The sequence below is a fragment of the Helicoverpa zea genome, chromosome 9 (assembly GCF_022581195.2).
Source record: "Helicoverpa zea isolate HzStark_Cry1AcR chromosome 9, ilHelZeax1.1, whole genome shotgun sequence".
Taxonomy (NCBI): Eukaryota; Metazoa; Arthropoda; class Insecta; order Lepidoptera; family Noctuidae; genus Helicoverpa; species Helicoverpa zea.
Window position 1 is genome coordinate 6656061 of NC_061460.1, and position 16755 is coordinate 6672815.

At 34.0% G+C, this 16755-nt stretch overlaps 1 protein-coding gene across 1 annotated transcript; it reads right to left on the bottom strand.

Annotated features, from left to right (window-relative positions):
• Nucleotides 1–7793: 7793 nt before the first annotated feature.
• LOC124633289 lies at nucleotides 7794–15452 on the bottom strand. Its single transcript, XM_047168465.1, has 4 exons — nucleotides 15293–15452; nucleotides 9846–9928; nucleotides 9300–9377; nucleotides 7794–8770 (listed from the first exon to the last, which is right to left on the bottom strand). The coding sequence occupies exons 2-4, from the start codon at nucleotides 9886–9888 to the stop codon at nucleotides 8238–8240; spliced, it is 654 nt and encodes a 217-aa protein (XP_047024421.1). The 5' UTR covers nucleotides 9889–9928; nucleotides 15293–15452; the 3' UTR covers nucleotides 7794–8237.
• Nucleotides 15453–16755: the final 1303 nt, after the last annotated feature.

Below are 16755 nucleotides of genomic sequence, written 5' to 3' on the forward strand. Positions count from 1 at the left end.
GGCCGATTTATTGCAGTCGCGGCATGTGCGGTCGGCAGTTGCAGTCGGCAGCTAGCATTCAGAAGGTACCTTAAGGCTTTATAGATCAAGATACTTTCAGTCAAAGGTAACATTTTGAACTTCTAACTGGTTACTTTGAAGCATTATGGTTGTGAATACAAAGTAGGCTTTTGCGGTTTCCGTAAGTATTTTTTTTGACCTTACCTAAATAATGTAGAGTTAAGGTAAAATTCAACTTCAAAAGTACTTTTGAATTCCTTCAAAGCCTTAATAACTTGTGTTGTACGTGACTTTTTATACATATTTAAGTAATTCAAACTTAAATGTGAGGTGTAAGTACCTGATTTGTAAATTGATTAATACTTTACCTAAATTGGAACACCCCCTTTTGTTTTGTATTCTATGCCAACATCTGGTTACTTTTAAATGGCATTATTTACACAGGCCAAAAACATATTTGTTAACTTCCTGTTAATGAAGAGCTCATTGCTTTTAAATAATTAATTTATTAAAGTAAAATAATTTGTCTTCTAATGTTATCATCTTTGTTGTGTAATTTGCAGAAATCATCAGTCAAGTTAAAAAAAATACTGTCAGAATTCCGTTCGTGCAGCATTTATCATTGTCCAAAACACCGATTCCTTAATGGTACATTCCTTGCAGTTTTCTTAATTAATTAATTTTCAAGACAGCTGTATCTCGACAGTTGTGCGCTTTGTTGGGCTCTCGTTAAAAATAAATCGAGCCACTAGTAAAATGTGGAGCGACCTCGTTTGTTTTGCTGCAATATAATAATTTTGTTTTGTGTTTTAGATGAAAACTCGTGTAACAGCCCTAGGCGATTTTGGCTACAGTAATTCTATGGATAAAATTGGTTTATTACCACACTAATTAATGGCAAAACTAATGTTATCTACTTCACAAAAGTGAAAAATGTACGAGTTACTTTAGTTAAGAATATTTAGTAAACTAGCTAAATTAATTTATTTAAAAACTAGACAAGGCCTTCCTTAAAAAAAATATTAAGAAAATTTTACATTGAAAATCAACTAGCTACTTCAACGCGTACTTCACATAATATAGAGAACAAGGTCCCTACAGTACACCTAGTTAGGTACCGTAACCCAGTATTTCAGCTCAGTAATATCTTCAACCAAGATATTACAATAGCGTACACTTGGCTACAGGCTATAGTGACCGTCTAACTTCCTTGGGAAACTGAATATTAACACGAGGAAGTACGTTTCTAATCACGTCTTGCCTATTACGTTATTTCAATCCCTCGGGTCTTGGTATTGACGTGGTGAATTCTCTGTGGATGTCAAAGCCAGTATGTTATTGCCATAGTCTGTTTGATATTTTTCTTACAAGATGCGTGTTTCATTTACTTGACAAGAAATGTAAATATTCGCCAGAGTGGCTTAGGATTAGAAAAAACCAAAACAATATAAAAAAATGCAAAAGAGTAAGTTTTTGTGATGATGGTTTATAAGGTGTATTCATGAAATAGCCTATTTTAAATAGAATACTTGAAATACAGATAGTGTGACAAAAAATAGAGCATAATGCTAATGTAATAAGAACACAGCAGTGTAGTTACAGTGGAATTTTACGAGAAGAGGCTTTTCATTTCAGGCTAACTGAAACCAAAAGGTAGCGAGGGCTAGCTTATTGGCAATCGGGCACAATTCCAAATTCCAGTCCGCTGTAAGGAATGTCCTCAGAGAAAGCCCAATTGGATTATTCTTAATTTCTTCCAAGATCCTGAATTTTGCTAATTGGGCAGTGTACTAAATAGGTTGTATATGAAAAGAAAAGACCCGTAGACGAAATAAATAGCTCGACAGGTAATCAAAAAAACCTTTCATAAACACAACCTAAATCAATCTCACAAGCACAAACAATTTTTATCCTCAATTAAAAAATAAAAGCAATCTCCAAACCCTTACTTTGTACACTCCGTATAATCACCATCAATTAATTAATATGGAAGGCTACAGTTCGTGAAGGAAAATCATATTTTTTATACAAATATTCCGGTAAATAACTGTGTATTTTGGACCATTCATTAGTATGTGTGTCAATACCGAGAGTAAGTATGTTTCCTTATTCCATTTCAGGTAAAAGCTTTTCCTAATATTCGTGGCTCGCAAATATGTTATTGCTCGGGTAGGTAAATGTTTAGCCATCGCTCATACGGGCCTGCATGTAAACGATACTTGTAGCATATTGGCATAATACATTAGCTATCTAATGTATGAGCTTGTCAAGTGCAAATATATTTGAGATGAGTTTATAGGTACTCGCTGGTAAGTAAATAGAAGATAGCGAAAGTTCATCGCGTAGGTGTTATGTATAAGAAGCGCCTAAAATTATGCTTGGTGACAACATCTACAACTACATATTTTCAGCTGATATCCGTAGGTTTTATTTTAATCTCGCTATTATCTTATGTTTTACTTTCTTGTATGGTTTACCTATATTATGTTATAGCCTTATCGTTGATTTTTTTACTGCATCAAATGCGGCGAGCTCCTTTTTATAAGTGGTTTAAGGCGAGGAATTGGTCAACAATAATTCCATAACCGGCACGCGCATCTAAGGCGCCAAAAGGGGTCGGAGCGTCTGAGCGGGGCGAGGATAACAATATGCGCGCTAGCTTATAACTAAAAGTCGTAAGCGACAAAATGGTTTTGTAATTTTATTATTTAAAAATGATAATTTGATAAAAATTCCTTCTACAATTTTAAAGAGTACGTATATACTCAACTACTAAAAAAGTTAAGAGTCTTAAATCGGTCCCGTATGCCCATAATATGTGAATCTCTTTTTAAAAAGAGGTATGTTTGATATATTTTTCTCTGTTATAAAAGTTACCTAATCATGTTTCTACGTCTAACAAAATAAGGTTTATATCATGAACTTTCAGGTAACCAAGTTGTATTTTGATCCGTTTTGTATTTACTGAGAAAAATTGAAATCCTTGGCGCCAAAAATTCCAATTCGTCCTCAAAAAAGTAATATAACCTACCTACACCAACCGCGTCCGAGTTGGGGTGCAATGAGAAGTGGCTGTTTCATGAGATTTAAAGTAAAATAGTGATGGCCATAGGATATCCCTTATTAATAACTTACTATACTTATATGTCTTATTAAACTGCCTCGTTGGTCTAGCTGTCGCAAGTGCGGCTGCTAAGCACGAGGTCTCGGGTTCGATTCCCGAGTCGGGCCGAAATCGCCTTGTGGGTTTTAGAAGACTTTCACAAAGCAGCCCGGAGCCTGGAAGCTGGTGATTGATACACCCGTGCATCGGAGAGCACGTAAATGTCGGTCCTGCGCCTGATCTCTCTCCGGTCGTGTCGGATTACCGTCCCATCGGGCTATGAGAGTTAAGGAATAGTGAGTGCACCTGTATCTGCGCAAATGCTCGTGCACTATAATATGTCCTGCGTAGTTGGCTAATCTCCTTACATGAGAACAGCCGCCGTAGCCGATAATCGGCTAGGAGGACATCATCATACTTATATGTAGACTAAGACTCGAAAGAGGTGAGTAAATACCATTCACTTACACCTATTTCATAAACCATGTTTACCCAACAACAAAATACCTACAAATGTGTCGCAAACAAAAACACATTTGGCATGTTGACTGATATCGTCCTTATCTATCCACGGAATCCAATCTGCGGGTGTCCTGAGATAGGAATCGTGTAAACATAAATTGAAACGAATGTACATAAACAAAATGCGACGTTGCCTCACGGTATGGGATGACAACTAAATGGCTCGATCTAACAAGACGGGAGTTACCGATACTGGCGGAATTGTTTCTCGAGAATCGAGATTTTTTTTAAAATAAACAGTGTTAAGTTTATCTTGTGTTCAGCTGTGAAATATTTTCCTCTAGTTTTAAGATAGTTTTTGTTGTTTCCACTTATACTGCAATTAGCATTGGTTAGCTATTTCAATCAAGAAATCCAATACGTATTAGAACTTTGTTGTGGCTTTACTTAATGTTTACTTTTAGCTACATTGTGTCTTAACAATTTGTTTTCGAGTTAGGTTTTGTAAACTGTATCAAATGTATGGGTAATTGAAACTTGTTTTAGTTCTAACTATATCTACAGCAGTTTGAAAGTTCCAAAGTATTGGATAGTTTATTAATATACAGTAACGATCCAAATAAACTTTATGGACCTATCTCTAGAACCTACATTGTAAAAGTTTTAAGTACTCACTTAAGGCATTCCCAAATTATTTTTATATAACTAAAGAGGTACTGAAAAATTTGCGTAAGAACTTACAAAGTAACAAGTTTCTTCACTACAATATGTACGGACTTTTAAAAGGATTGCTAACAGGCTGATCCAGGTTCAACAGTCAGTATTTGTTTTTGAATTAAAGTGTTACGTTAGCATTAAAACTACATCAATTCTCGTCGAGATCTTTACTTAGCAAAGAGTACTGTTTGTTCAGAGTAGCTAAGAGCTCAAATAACGTAGTGTGACATAAATCGCTTGGAAAATCGAACAAACTGATACCATTAGCGCAGTGTAGCAAGAATTGACTAGCTGCGAGATTCCGCTACAAAATTAAAATCACTTTACTAGACTGTGTCCGGGTCTATTCAAATGCAGGAAAAAGGTTTTCTACTCGTATAAAAATCATAAAACTCACATTTTTGCTACACACCATTCTAGTCACGTATCTCAACGAGATCACGTTCGTCTTTTGTTTTTTTTTTTCGTCAAAACCTAATCTGTGATTTTTGTTCTGTAAACCCGAAACACATGCGTTTGATAAATTGCTAGTTCTCGAGTGGAGCCGTAAAAAATAAATAACTATGAGAAATTGATATATGGCTTGGACTTATTTTATGTTCTGTTGTATTTTATTTTTCTGCCATCGAGAATTACAAGTCGTAAATTTAGTGGTCCACGCTGTTTTTGATTAAGATTTTTTATACGTCATACCTACATCGCTTTCTGTGTGCTTCCCACCCATACATAGCTAAAAGCTCACGATAAGAACACAATAGCCGCGCGTTTGTTGGGGCCAGGTATCAAAAAAGCCCATTTTCCTCATTCCCCTTTCATAACGCGATCAGAATTCGTACAACTTCAATGCCAAAAAAAGGACAAGCCCTTTCAAAATTCAACCCCTTTTTGTACCCAATTAGTATTTCATAAATCGTTCAAAAGAAGACATTGAAGCTTGGTTTTTCTTACAGTTTACCGCCCCAGTGATGAGAATATTGGTGTTTGTTTGGGTCTCGGTGGACGCGGGAGAGCAAATAGCGCTGTTTACTGAAGGTGCCAGAGTTTACTGAGAGATCAGTCTTACGACCGTCGAGCTAAGGGCCCTCCGACCTTTCAGAGAACCTTATTTACACGGGATGTTTGGCCGCTACGAATAATTACAAATCATTGCAAAGGCTTTAGATATAAGACAGACGGAATTGGGCTGTAAGAAAACACTTCTGGATCTTCGTTAATTTTCTTGCTTTCTTTACGTAAATTCTTTCTTCAAAAAAATCCACTTGTCAGTTAAGTATGTACGCAGTAAAGATGTGAACTGTATTTTATATTATTATCAGATTACAGTACCTATTACATTTTGCCTATACCTAAGAATACCTAAGAGACCAAAATAAATAATTAAATAAATTAAAATTACAAAATTCTTCATAAAAGTGTTTTAGTATCAAAAGGATAATATCTTGACAACAGGAAAAAAACACACAATAACAATTTGAACCGCCCACATAAAACAGTGGGCAGAAACATGAATATGTCGACGCTTCGTAACATTCATTTCTATGGTTTCCTTTGTACATAAACATGTTGTAATCTATTCCTATAATAAATCGTTACTATCTAACAACTGACACATTTACGTATTTCATGGCATGAGAAAGGATATTAAAAAAAATAATGTGACATGTGGGAAAGTTCTACTTTTTTATGGGAAATCATCAAAAGACTTCTCCATCAAATGAGTGTCAGACTCTTACTAACTAAATCCAACCATGTAACACTACAGCCTTATGAACCAGAGTCGCGATAATTTTTTCGAACAAGCTAGATAGATGATGAAATAATAAATTGTGCATTTCTTGCTTGAATAAAAATAAAGTAACGAGTATAACTTGATTCAACTTGTATCGTGCTAGTTCGAATAATATTTATATCAAAAATAATACAAAGAGAAACAAATACTCCTAATGAGTGTTTCTTTCACCGGAATAGTATAATGATAATGATGATGACCCTAGTAATTTGTATACACTGCTTAATCACTGCCACTAATAGACAAGCATTATATTTGTCGAAATCATTTTCGTTCCTAGTTTGAATACTGTTTTTAAATGATAGCGGCTAGACTTACTCATTTGTATCTGTACCTACCTTATTCTAAGAGTTATACTTACGAAAATATTTTCGGATTTCAACTTTTTTCTCATTCTTCTCCAGTCACTGTATCTTCAAAAACATACCTACTTCATTCTAGTACAATAATATTTTTTCTAATGATATAGGTGATGATATAGGTTTTCAGAGAAAACAAGATTATTTTATTTTAACAATAAGCACTTAAGGTTCTGTTACTACAGCGAAGTTTTTGTACTATTTTTCCTAATGTTTTGCACCTTCAGCAGAAAAAATCCTTTCAGCTCTAAAATTCTATGAAGGAAATTGTATAGAAACATTGTGAAAAGACCCACAAGATAAGCAAAAACATTTTAGGTCACCGCCAAAATGAAGATGAAAAATCACAGATAAGATGTAACTAGAGAAAAAACAACAAAGGAACGACATTTCTTTGTTATTGAATTAATTAAAATTGTTTGTCTGGAGACGCTAGGACGAATGAAAAAAGTATGAGAATTTATTGTCTTTTTAAACTGCATTGTGGCAGCCCCGTTAGGCTTAATTAATTTTAATCCGTTTGTAAATCTGCTGCAAGCCATTTTCGGTAAAAAAATACTTTACAATGTGAGAATCATGGCGTCTCTTTACCGTCTATAGTCTCCAAATTTAACGAATTCAATTTTTTTTCTTTGTTAAAATTCAAACAAAACATCGTCAACCTTAGCTTAACGACTCAATCGATCATGATGTCAGTTAGGTATAATGATAATTTATCATCTGTAAGCACACTTTGCAAAATGGCACGGCGCGGTGGCGACGTAATGTTCCGTCCCGACCACCTAAATATAAAATTCAAATTTAAGATTTATTTTGTAAATGAAGATTAAACAATGTATATTTACAAACAACCATAATAAGCTGAATTTGCATTACGAACGCGATCATTGTTCAGAAGTCAAATCATTAATCGTAAACTGAGAAATGCCACGTTTTAGAACTTTCCTTTTTGAAGTTGAGAAAGAATGAGGCACTTTATTTTCGTGAAGTTTTTACTTCCCCCTTGTAACAAATGACAGTAATATCTTGTATGCATATGTTGGCGTGGGAACACAAAATATGTTCCCGACAAATTATCTGGGAACTTGTTCATAGTGTCGCTAACCCGCACTGAGGGATGAAAAATGACTGAGAGCTTCATCACGAACCTCTAAGGCTCAAGCTGCCTTATTCAGCGATAAAGTTTCTTTTAGGATAAAATGTTCCTGACATCGTAAAATATTAGCGGTTAGATTAGGAATACGATTTTTCTTTAGAATTCGATACCTTGTGAATATAGTTTTGTCTACTTTATTCTAGAAATTGAATCATGAATATTTTCATAGCAAAAGATTATCTAAATTCTAGTAAAAGAAAACCAAAGTTTTTTACTGGAGAAGTTTATTTTTAACGTTTGTTCATATATTGAGATTTCCGAAACTCGTAAAGTTAACTTTACCAGTTCAAAGTTACACGTCTAGCTTTTTATATGGCGAAAACAGAAACTATTGAGAGCACTACTTAGGCAATAACAGACAACAATTATGGAGAGTTAATTACATGCGAACTTGTTATGACATCTATAGGCAATGACTATACATATCCGGGCTTAGGCATAAACAATGAAGCGCCTTTATATCTATTAGCACAATTAAATGTTCAATCAGCTGCAGTCGTTACTTGTGGCTCACTTATCGACGTAATGTTCTAGCCTAGTTGTCTTCATAAAACGATCAGATGTCGGCGCCACCCTTGTTGGTCCCGTTTTTATCTACAAAAAATATGTCCCTTTACAGTTCATTGACTTATTTTACTGATTCATAACGCACTATCTCACAGCCGATACCGCGACCACGACGTTTCTTCTACTCTTACTTTTATTTAGTTTTACAATTCTATAGCTGAACTTATGTTTCTCGTGGTATTCAATACTATTATTATCTCCTCTTGCAATCATTTCTTCTTCGTTATTGGCTATCTTTAGTTTTTCTTTTACTTTTATCCATCTGTCATTCTTCCAATCATATTTTCTTCCCATAGCTAAAAGGATGTCTTCAAATTTAGGCCAAGGTGAATTTAATGCACTCGGTTTATTAGGCTTATCCTTATTTAATATTTCAAATTTAACGTTATCATGTTGATTAATTGAATGTTTCGAAGGCATATTGCTAGTTACGTCACTAGCATTGGCATATAAAAAGTTCTGTTCTACTTTATCATTGTGTTCGTCATTCCCCGTTTCTTTTTTACGATCCAGTATATTTGTAACACGTTTGTAGTGTATTCTATCAACATTATCCCCCTTGTATCGCTCCTCTGGATATTCATCGTAAAAGCTTTCTATCTCGCGCTCAATTTTTTCTGCAAAGGAAATTGAAATATGTCAGACACACTTTTTGCAAGCGTTTGTTAGGGAAAGGGGAAAAGTTTTAAAAGGAACAAATTTTCATGACATCGCTTGTGAACTGTTTTGTTTTCTTGATACCTCTAAATAAAAGTGACATTTCAGTAAAATGAAGAGCAGGATGATGGTGGCAGTTTATTTTGAAAGGGTTGTTTTTAATATAGGTAACATTTTCTATCTTGCAAATGACTTTTTCCGTCGGGGAATATTTAAAAAATGAATCATGTCTGTGTCACGAGGAAAATATGGTGCAAGAATAACAATTTAAATGCAAATAAGGCTTCAAGCTAGACTTGCCTTTTAAATTATAGTTATAATAATCGCTAGAGACTATATTTGATACATGGTGCAGTTTAAAAATACTGGTATGAACGTATTGTAAACATTCTGAATTTAGCTTAGAGCTTAACATCAACAATAATAAGTTTGAATTTAGAACCTCCTCGTATTAAAAAAAACTGTTTAATATTAAGTTAAATATCTTACCTGCCATCGTTTTGTACAGTTCAATATCATGTCGAAGCTTTTCTTTGTCCCTTTCTTTCCAATGTCCATCACCGTGATCTGAGGGAAATAAATTAAAGGTATATTTCGAGCCTGGCAGTAATTTCGGGATGAATAGAATCCTCCCAAAGGTTGGGTTGGAATGATCTCGTTTATTTTGTATTGATAGAAATTTCGATTGATGTTTTGCCCGGCAGCACTGATATATTTTCCGTTTACGTTTTTTCTTTGTTCGTTGGTGTTGTAGTCAATAATACATCTCTGAGCTATTGAGAAGGATTGTTATGAAAGGTTTTTGAATAATATGGTAAAAAACTAAAAAAAACAATACATATTGTATTGTTATTTTTAAAGCGTTTTAGCTAATTTATCTTACTTCTTTTAAAATCGTTTACTTGCGATACATCGAGTTTATAAAAATAACATGTCTATTGATTTTTACATAAAAAATAGACGTAACTAATCAGTAACCTACTATCATAAAATCAATACATAGGTAATTATTATGTAAATCCATTGGTCACTCACCAATACACACTATGAAGATAATGACAAATGTTGTATAGTCCATTACACGCCTATTGATCAGCCTTCTAATGAAGCCTTCAGACCTGTAACAATACGACCTAACTTAGTTCAATTGGTCGGACAACTATAATCAAGTAATTGCCTAATACGAATGTCCTGTTGAGTATATCTTAGACACCAATGACTGTGTTTCGGATGGCACGTTAAACTGTAGGTCCCGACTGACTTTGAACATCCTTGGCAGTCGTTACGGGTAGTCAGAAGCCAGTAAGTCTGACACCAGTCTAACCAAGGGGTTTTGGGTTGCTCGGGTAACTGGGTTGAGGTGGTCAGATAGGCAGTCGCTCCTTGTAAAGCACTGGTACTCAGCTGAATCTGGTTAGACTGGAAGCCGACCCCACCATAGTTGGGAAAAAGGCTCGGAGGATGGTGAGAATATTCTGTTGAAACAAACAATAAAAAGGAAAAAGATCTCGGTTGGAGTTCTAAATTCAAATCTTACACATTTAATAGCACTAGAAAAAAACAAAAAAAAGCTTTTGAATTTACTGGCTGAAAATAGTTAAGCACAAAAAAGTATTAACATTTAACGTCTGTTGGATATTTGAAAACTTTCGGCACTGTTTTACGCTCAAGCATGCAGAGATTTTGGTGCAAAAATTAGGAAAGTATGCGCACACTTTTTGTCAACTTCGCAGCTTCGTACTGAAACGAAATGTGGACAAAAAAATGCTTGAGTTTATGGTCACCCAGTTAGGTCAAGTTATGCTTTTGTGTGAACGAACTTCTAATAAAATATTGCTATATTTAGATAAATTCTTGCTTTCATAGTGATCTTATTATTTTGTTCTAGTGTTCTATGAATTAACACTCTATTCAGTCTTATTATTTGGGCCTCTTATAAATAAACGCTGAAAGGCTTATTAATAAAGACTGCAGACTAAACTGTCGGCGATAGTAAGCCCAAAAGCATATTGACAGTTTATTTTGAACGTAATGGTGAATTGAATCAAACATTTTGGTCTAATACGGGCCCGATACGTGGTCGCTGTAATATTGCATTCTACTATTTATATCTACCTTGATTCATGACGATAATCAAAACTATTAGTCGACTAAAAGTATGCAGTGTGTTGGACTAAGAATAACTTATTGAAAGTTAAGAAAGTAAGTCTTCTAACAATAACAACGCATATAATTAAAGCTAAGTAAAGTTAAGTAAGGTATAAAGACCCCTTACAGTATTTACTTCCTCTAGTAACAATGTTTTTATGTTAGTATTTTTTTATCGTAATTGAAAGGTTTTTCTGACTGCAATGTAATACTGGTATATCTTTTACTGATATAGTTTTCTACTCTTAATTTAATTAGTTATACTTAACAACAACAATTAGTTCCTATACCTAGTTATGCCTAATTGAAAAGTACTTACAAAGGATGATTTATAAATCATAGATAGTAAATAATACAATAAATAATTGTCCTTGGGTACATTTCTATAGTGTATACAGGGCTAATCGTCGGTTTTGTGTCGCCATTTCATTAAAGTTGTCTCAAAAGGGCTTCAGCGTGTTGGCTTCGGCCCCACGTTCGCCTTCCAAAAATCCGGGACTCTGTAGTCCCGTGGTCGGTCAGAGACATACAAGACAATAAACAATATTACACTGATTTTTTACGGAGTGGCTACGATTTTCCGAAAATGTTTACGTAGGTAGTACTCTAAATAATGATCAGTTATTTTTTCAATTACAAAGAAAAATAGTAGGTATCTAACCAAATCAAATCATACCAAATCATAGTCCTCTCTTAAATTGACGTCATACCGTAAATATCGTATGAATTCAATAGAACTTTATAACTCAAATTATACAAACCTAAAAAGGTATTGAAATTCTAGGATTGTCAAAATTTTCATGAAAAAAATATAAGTTTTCAGGTTTCCCGACGACATTGCCCGCTAAAATGAAATTTATGGAATTCTCGTGCGCTGGGGGCAAACTTCAACGATGTGGTGACTTTTTAATTTGTTCAGGTCTTTTTTCTCGGTTCTTATTAAAATACGTTTCGTCTAATATACGGTGTTATTATCCACACCTGGCGCCTTAATTATTTGCATATTTAGATTTTTACGCGGTGTCTGTCTCCCGCTCAAATTCGTGACAACATTTTCTGAGCTCTGTTTTGTTATTACTGAAATGCGTTTTGATGTTCTCGTTATTCGTTTGTTTATGAAATTTGTGTTTATTTACTTTATAGCAAAATAAGAAGATGTAGAGAATGTATTTTTTTTTATAACTGATTCTCTATACCTAGATTTTCTCATAAAAATCAACAGTGTTATTACAAAGAAAATTTAACAGATGTTTGACACGTGATTGAAAAAAAAAATATTCGATTTTCTTCTAATCACATTAATGTCAGACATCAGATCAACTTAGTAAGTAACACTGCAAAGATTTTATATACAAATGAAAAACAAAAGGTAAGATTTTATAGTTTTTTTATTTTATTTTTTTGTTTTTGGAACATGTTCACGAAGTTTCCAACACATAAAGTTAAACAACTTTGATCTGACATGTGTTGTAATTTTTATACCAAGAACTTGATCTCTGTGGGGAGAAAAGTATAAACACAAAAAGTCCTCGTCGTTTCCTCAAGGGGCTCAAAGCAAAATTTCTGAGACAGATGATCTATCATTTACGGTTTTGTTAAATGAGTGATGAGAAACAACGGGATTCAAAGCGCGTATCTTTGATAAATGAGACGTATCCTAAATATCGAATCTTTGAGAAATGTGATTTTATCCTAAATACCGTATCAGAAGTTTTATAACGGTTGAAGTTTTATAACGCGAACTAATGACTATTTAAACGTGTTTGGTGAGGACATATTGGCCCCTGTGTCTTTTACTAATTTCAAAGAAATAATTTTTATGTATTTCCTTATTATTTATATATGTTTTAAGAGTCAGCTACGTCGTACATTATATGTGTCCCATTTCATAGTGAGCTGTACAGCATTGCAATTAGACAGAAGCGATATCTATTGAACATCTGGTTAAGACTTTTAATTTTACATTAATTATGAAAGTCTGTTATTGAAAGCAATTAATAGAAGGCTACATGAATCTACGTACATGGACTCGGAGAGTAATAGATTATATTCTTAAAAAAAACGCGACGATAAGTGGTCAAGCATTCTTTAGTCTTAAGGCAATATAGCACGTTAAATATAACTCAAAAACGTTGTCGCTTCTTGCAAACTCATAAAAAGTCGCATTAGTACGTCAAGTAAAAAGTTCACGCTGAAACGTAAATGGTCATTAGTTGTGGATTATGGCCGACATGCTGCTGAGCTGAGGGAAGGAAAAGGCGTTGAGACGTGCCTCGAACAACTTGCGACATAGTTAGTACCTACGTCTTAGAATATTAACACAAAATGTTCTTTGGAATATAAACTGCGGAATGGATTATCGAGGAACCTACAAAATATTGTAAACACTTCTTTTTTTGAAGAGAGTGTCTATGGAGTTTCTTGCCGGTTCTTCTCCATAAGACCCACTCTTGGGAACCGTGCACCTAGCTATTAATATTTCTTAAGCGCAAATAAAAACCTCGGACTTTGATTTTTAATACGAAATTGTGATGGTCTCATAGTAAGGTGAGCTATAGTTTTTTTCTACTATTAAGTAGTTTAAACCAAATACTCAGCTTAATTATATGTTTGAAAACTGGTTAGACCTCAATAAAAAGCTAAAAAATATTTTGAAAATAAACTGGCAATCATATCTGAGCAAGTTGAATAACAAATTATTAATATAAGGTATCAGGGAGGTCAGAACAAAGTTCAAAAGTAGGCTTTAAAATTGTCGTCCTTCCAGCCTATAATATTTCAAAAGCTCAAACCAACATCATGATTTGCTCTGACATAAACAAACCAACAACAATGCCAAAAATAAAAGGAGGCCACAATTTTAAAACAAAAACTAGGCTAGAAACACTTTAACAAAACTACAAAGTTGAAAATAAACTCTCGAAACAAACTACCCACGGAAAACATTCAACATTCATATTGTTTTTAACAATAATCTAGGTGAACGATAAACTTTAAATTATACCCTTATCTGTGAACATTATCAAAACGATTTATTGAAAGTATAAACATTTCCGTAGTCGGGCTAACGAGGTAAAGTATGCTCTACTCGTGAACGCGAAATATACAGGACGTTCACATATTTACATGTTTCGATATTTAAAAAATAGTATCTATATTTGTTTACCATCTGTTTGTACTGATTATTAGCCTAGATAAAAATATTTCGGCAGGTCTCAGTATATCTATTGGTACAATTAAATTATTTCAACTGTTTTACAGTGTTATCGTAGTAGCTACAGAATGTTACTCTCATATACATAATTAACTAGTTTTTCCGAGGTTTCGCTCACGTCCTTTGAGAACGAAATCAAAAATCAAAATCAAAACTTCCCGCAACCCGTTAAAAAGTAATTGGTATCCTCTCTCAGGCTTTAGACGATTTGTGTACCACCAACATATAAATCTTTGTTCACTAGTTTACAGAAAGTACGAATTAGAAAGGGTTCCACATGCACACAAAGGCCTTGAGGGTTTGAGGTTTTTGACCTAATCAATTTAAACTATAAAGTATTAGAACCAAGCACAATGCATCAGAAGGAATATAATAGGTATACAAGAAAGCTCACCCTGGATAATATGTTATTGAAAAGCTTTTGAATACAACCTCATCAATATTCTTTACAAGCTCTAGCAAAAGACTAACTAAGTCACTGATTGGTCATAGTGAAAATTAGACACATATTGAAGAAAATAATTAAACCTTAAATTAGTTCTTTCATCGACAGCATGAGAAATCTGTATGAATATACTACGTTTATTATTGTAGTAAGTCAGCACTTCATGCTTGCAACTTTATGTTTTCCAACAATAAATTATTAGGTGAAAATCTATCAAGCTTAAAATACATAAGTTAGCCCTGCAGGGTCTGAAAATGTTTATTACTACGATAGATAACATTGACAAATCGTCAGTATGCTATTGTAAGCGTAAGTGGTGTATTGTAAGCTATTCTTTCTCTAATATATTTGTAAACAATGCTTACCGAAAATATTTCACACACTGAGACATAATAAATTTTTCATAAAATATTATATAATGTACGTCTCTAAACTTATACTCAATTCGAAATGATACATTATAACTAATTTACCAGACTGACAGCAATAGATTTTCTGACAAAGACGTAGGTAGTTAATATTCTATTTACTCACTTCCTTTGTATTATTTTTAAGCTTCGGAATCTTAAAGCGAGATACTTTTTATTAATTAAGACCCGAACCAAAGTCAAATATGAAAACAAAACAAAACTCTTTCCCACGAAACGTATGCAAATTCAAAACGTGCCAACAAACCTTTATTTACACGCACTTCCAAATGCGAATTTCAAACAAACTCTTCCCAGTTTGATTGCAAACTCGAAATAAACCAAACTTTAAATTTCAGTCACAAAACTTTGTTCTTCTTCGTAACGAACGTTTTCGACGCAAACGAGATGCGTGCTCCGCCGCTCAACGCTCGAGTCCGACTGACTACTAGCCTGTTCGCGAACTTCATTTACCATAGGCTTCGTCCCAACCACTCGGCTTTCAACCTCGTATCTTTTACATTGACCGTTATCCTCTGTTAACTGTCTCAGCGTCACATTAGAAAGCGAGTAGTGGACACGTTGTAATAAAATATTTTCAAGTTTTGAATAAGTGGTATAGTAAAGATGAGGGTCGGCTTTCCCACCACCCCAATACTCCCTCGACACCGTACTTAAACTTGTATTGCATGTCTGTAAGGTAGGCTTTTCAATCAGACACGTTGCCCTTTGAATTTAAATGGCATTGGTTGTTTTGGTTAGTTTTTCTTGTTAATCAATTTCTATTCAGTTACTTAATTAACTTCCCCTTGGATGCTCGCAGCCGTCGAACAACACTGCACTGCAGTTTATTTCACATAATTGAATTTCTATTTTAAAATACAAGCTTTTGTTTATTTAAACTCTTTTATAATGAAACTGGTTAATTAGCTATGCAAACGAAAATAAAACTATGCACAAATAACTATTGTTTTTAACGAGTTACATAAAATAGAGTGCTTTTCTTTGACATAAAAATAATCATAGAAAATTATTCTGAAATAAAATTAGGTTTTAAATTTTCCGCTCCCCGAATGACACTGTAGAAGCTGCTCATTTCACGAGGCGGGTATTAAAAGCATTGAATAAACATTCATTACGACCATTGTTCTGACGTAGTTAATCTGTTCTTTTATTTTATCGTCTGGCCTTTATTAGGTCCGCTCCCAGATTGTGCTGAACAAAATCATTAAAACGGTTTTCGTTTACAAAAATGCCTATTACGACCAGCCGCCTAGCCGCCGCAAATTCTATGAAAACCTTTATCTTTTGTCTTTTATATCACTTTATTTTTACGGTTCTGTTAGGCTGCTACATTGGTGCGACGGGATATTGCGAGTTGTATATTGATACTGGCTACATTTATATTTAACCAGTCGTTTGCCATGGTATCAGTTTCATCGTTAGGGATTTTTCCATCGGATAATATCTTGTTGTCTTTATGCAATGTATCACCTAATTTTATTTAGCCAATAAAAATAATAAAATAGCTACTATGTAGCTAAGTCATTTATAATATTGGTATGTACGATATCAAATCGTGGTCTTGTATATAAATTAACATATCAATCGACTGACTGCACAACAAAAAAAATAAAACTGTATCATATCATTAGAATTCCATAAATCAGGCTTAGTACAAGACATCAGTCTCTTTTCGTTGCTATTCAGTGCAGTGGCGAGCAACACAGA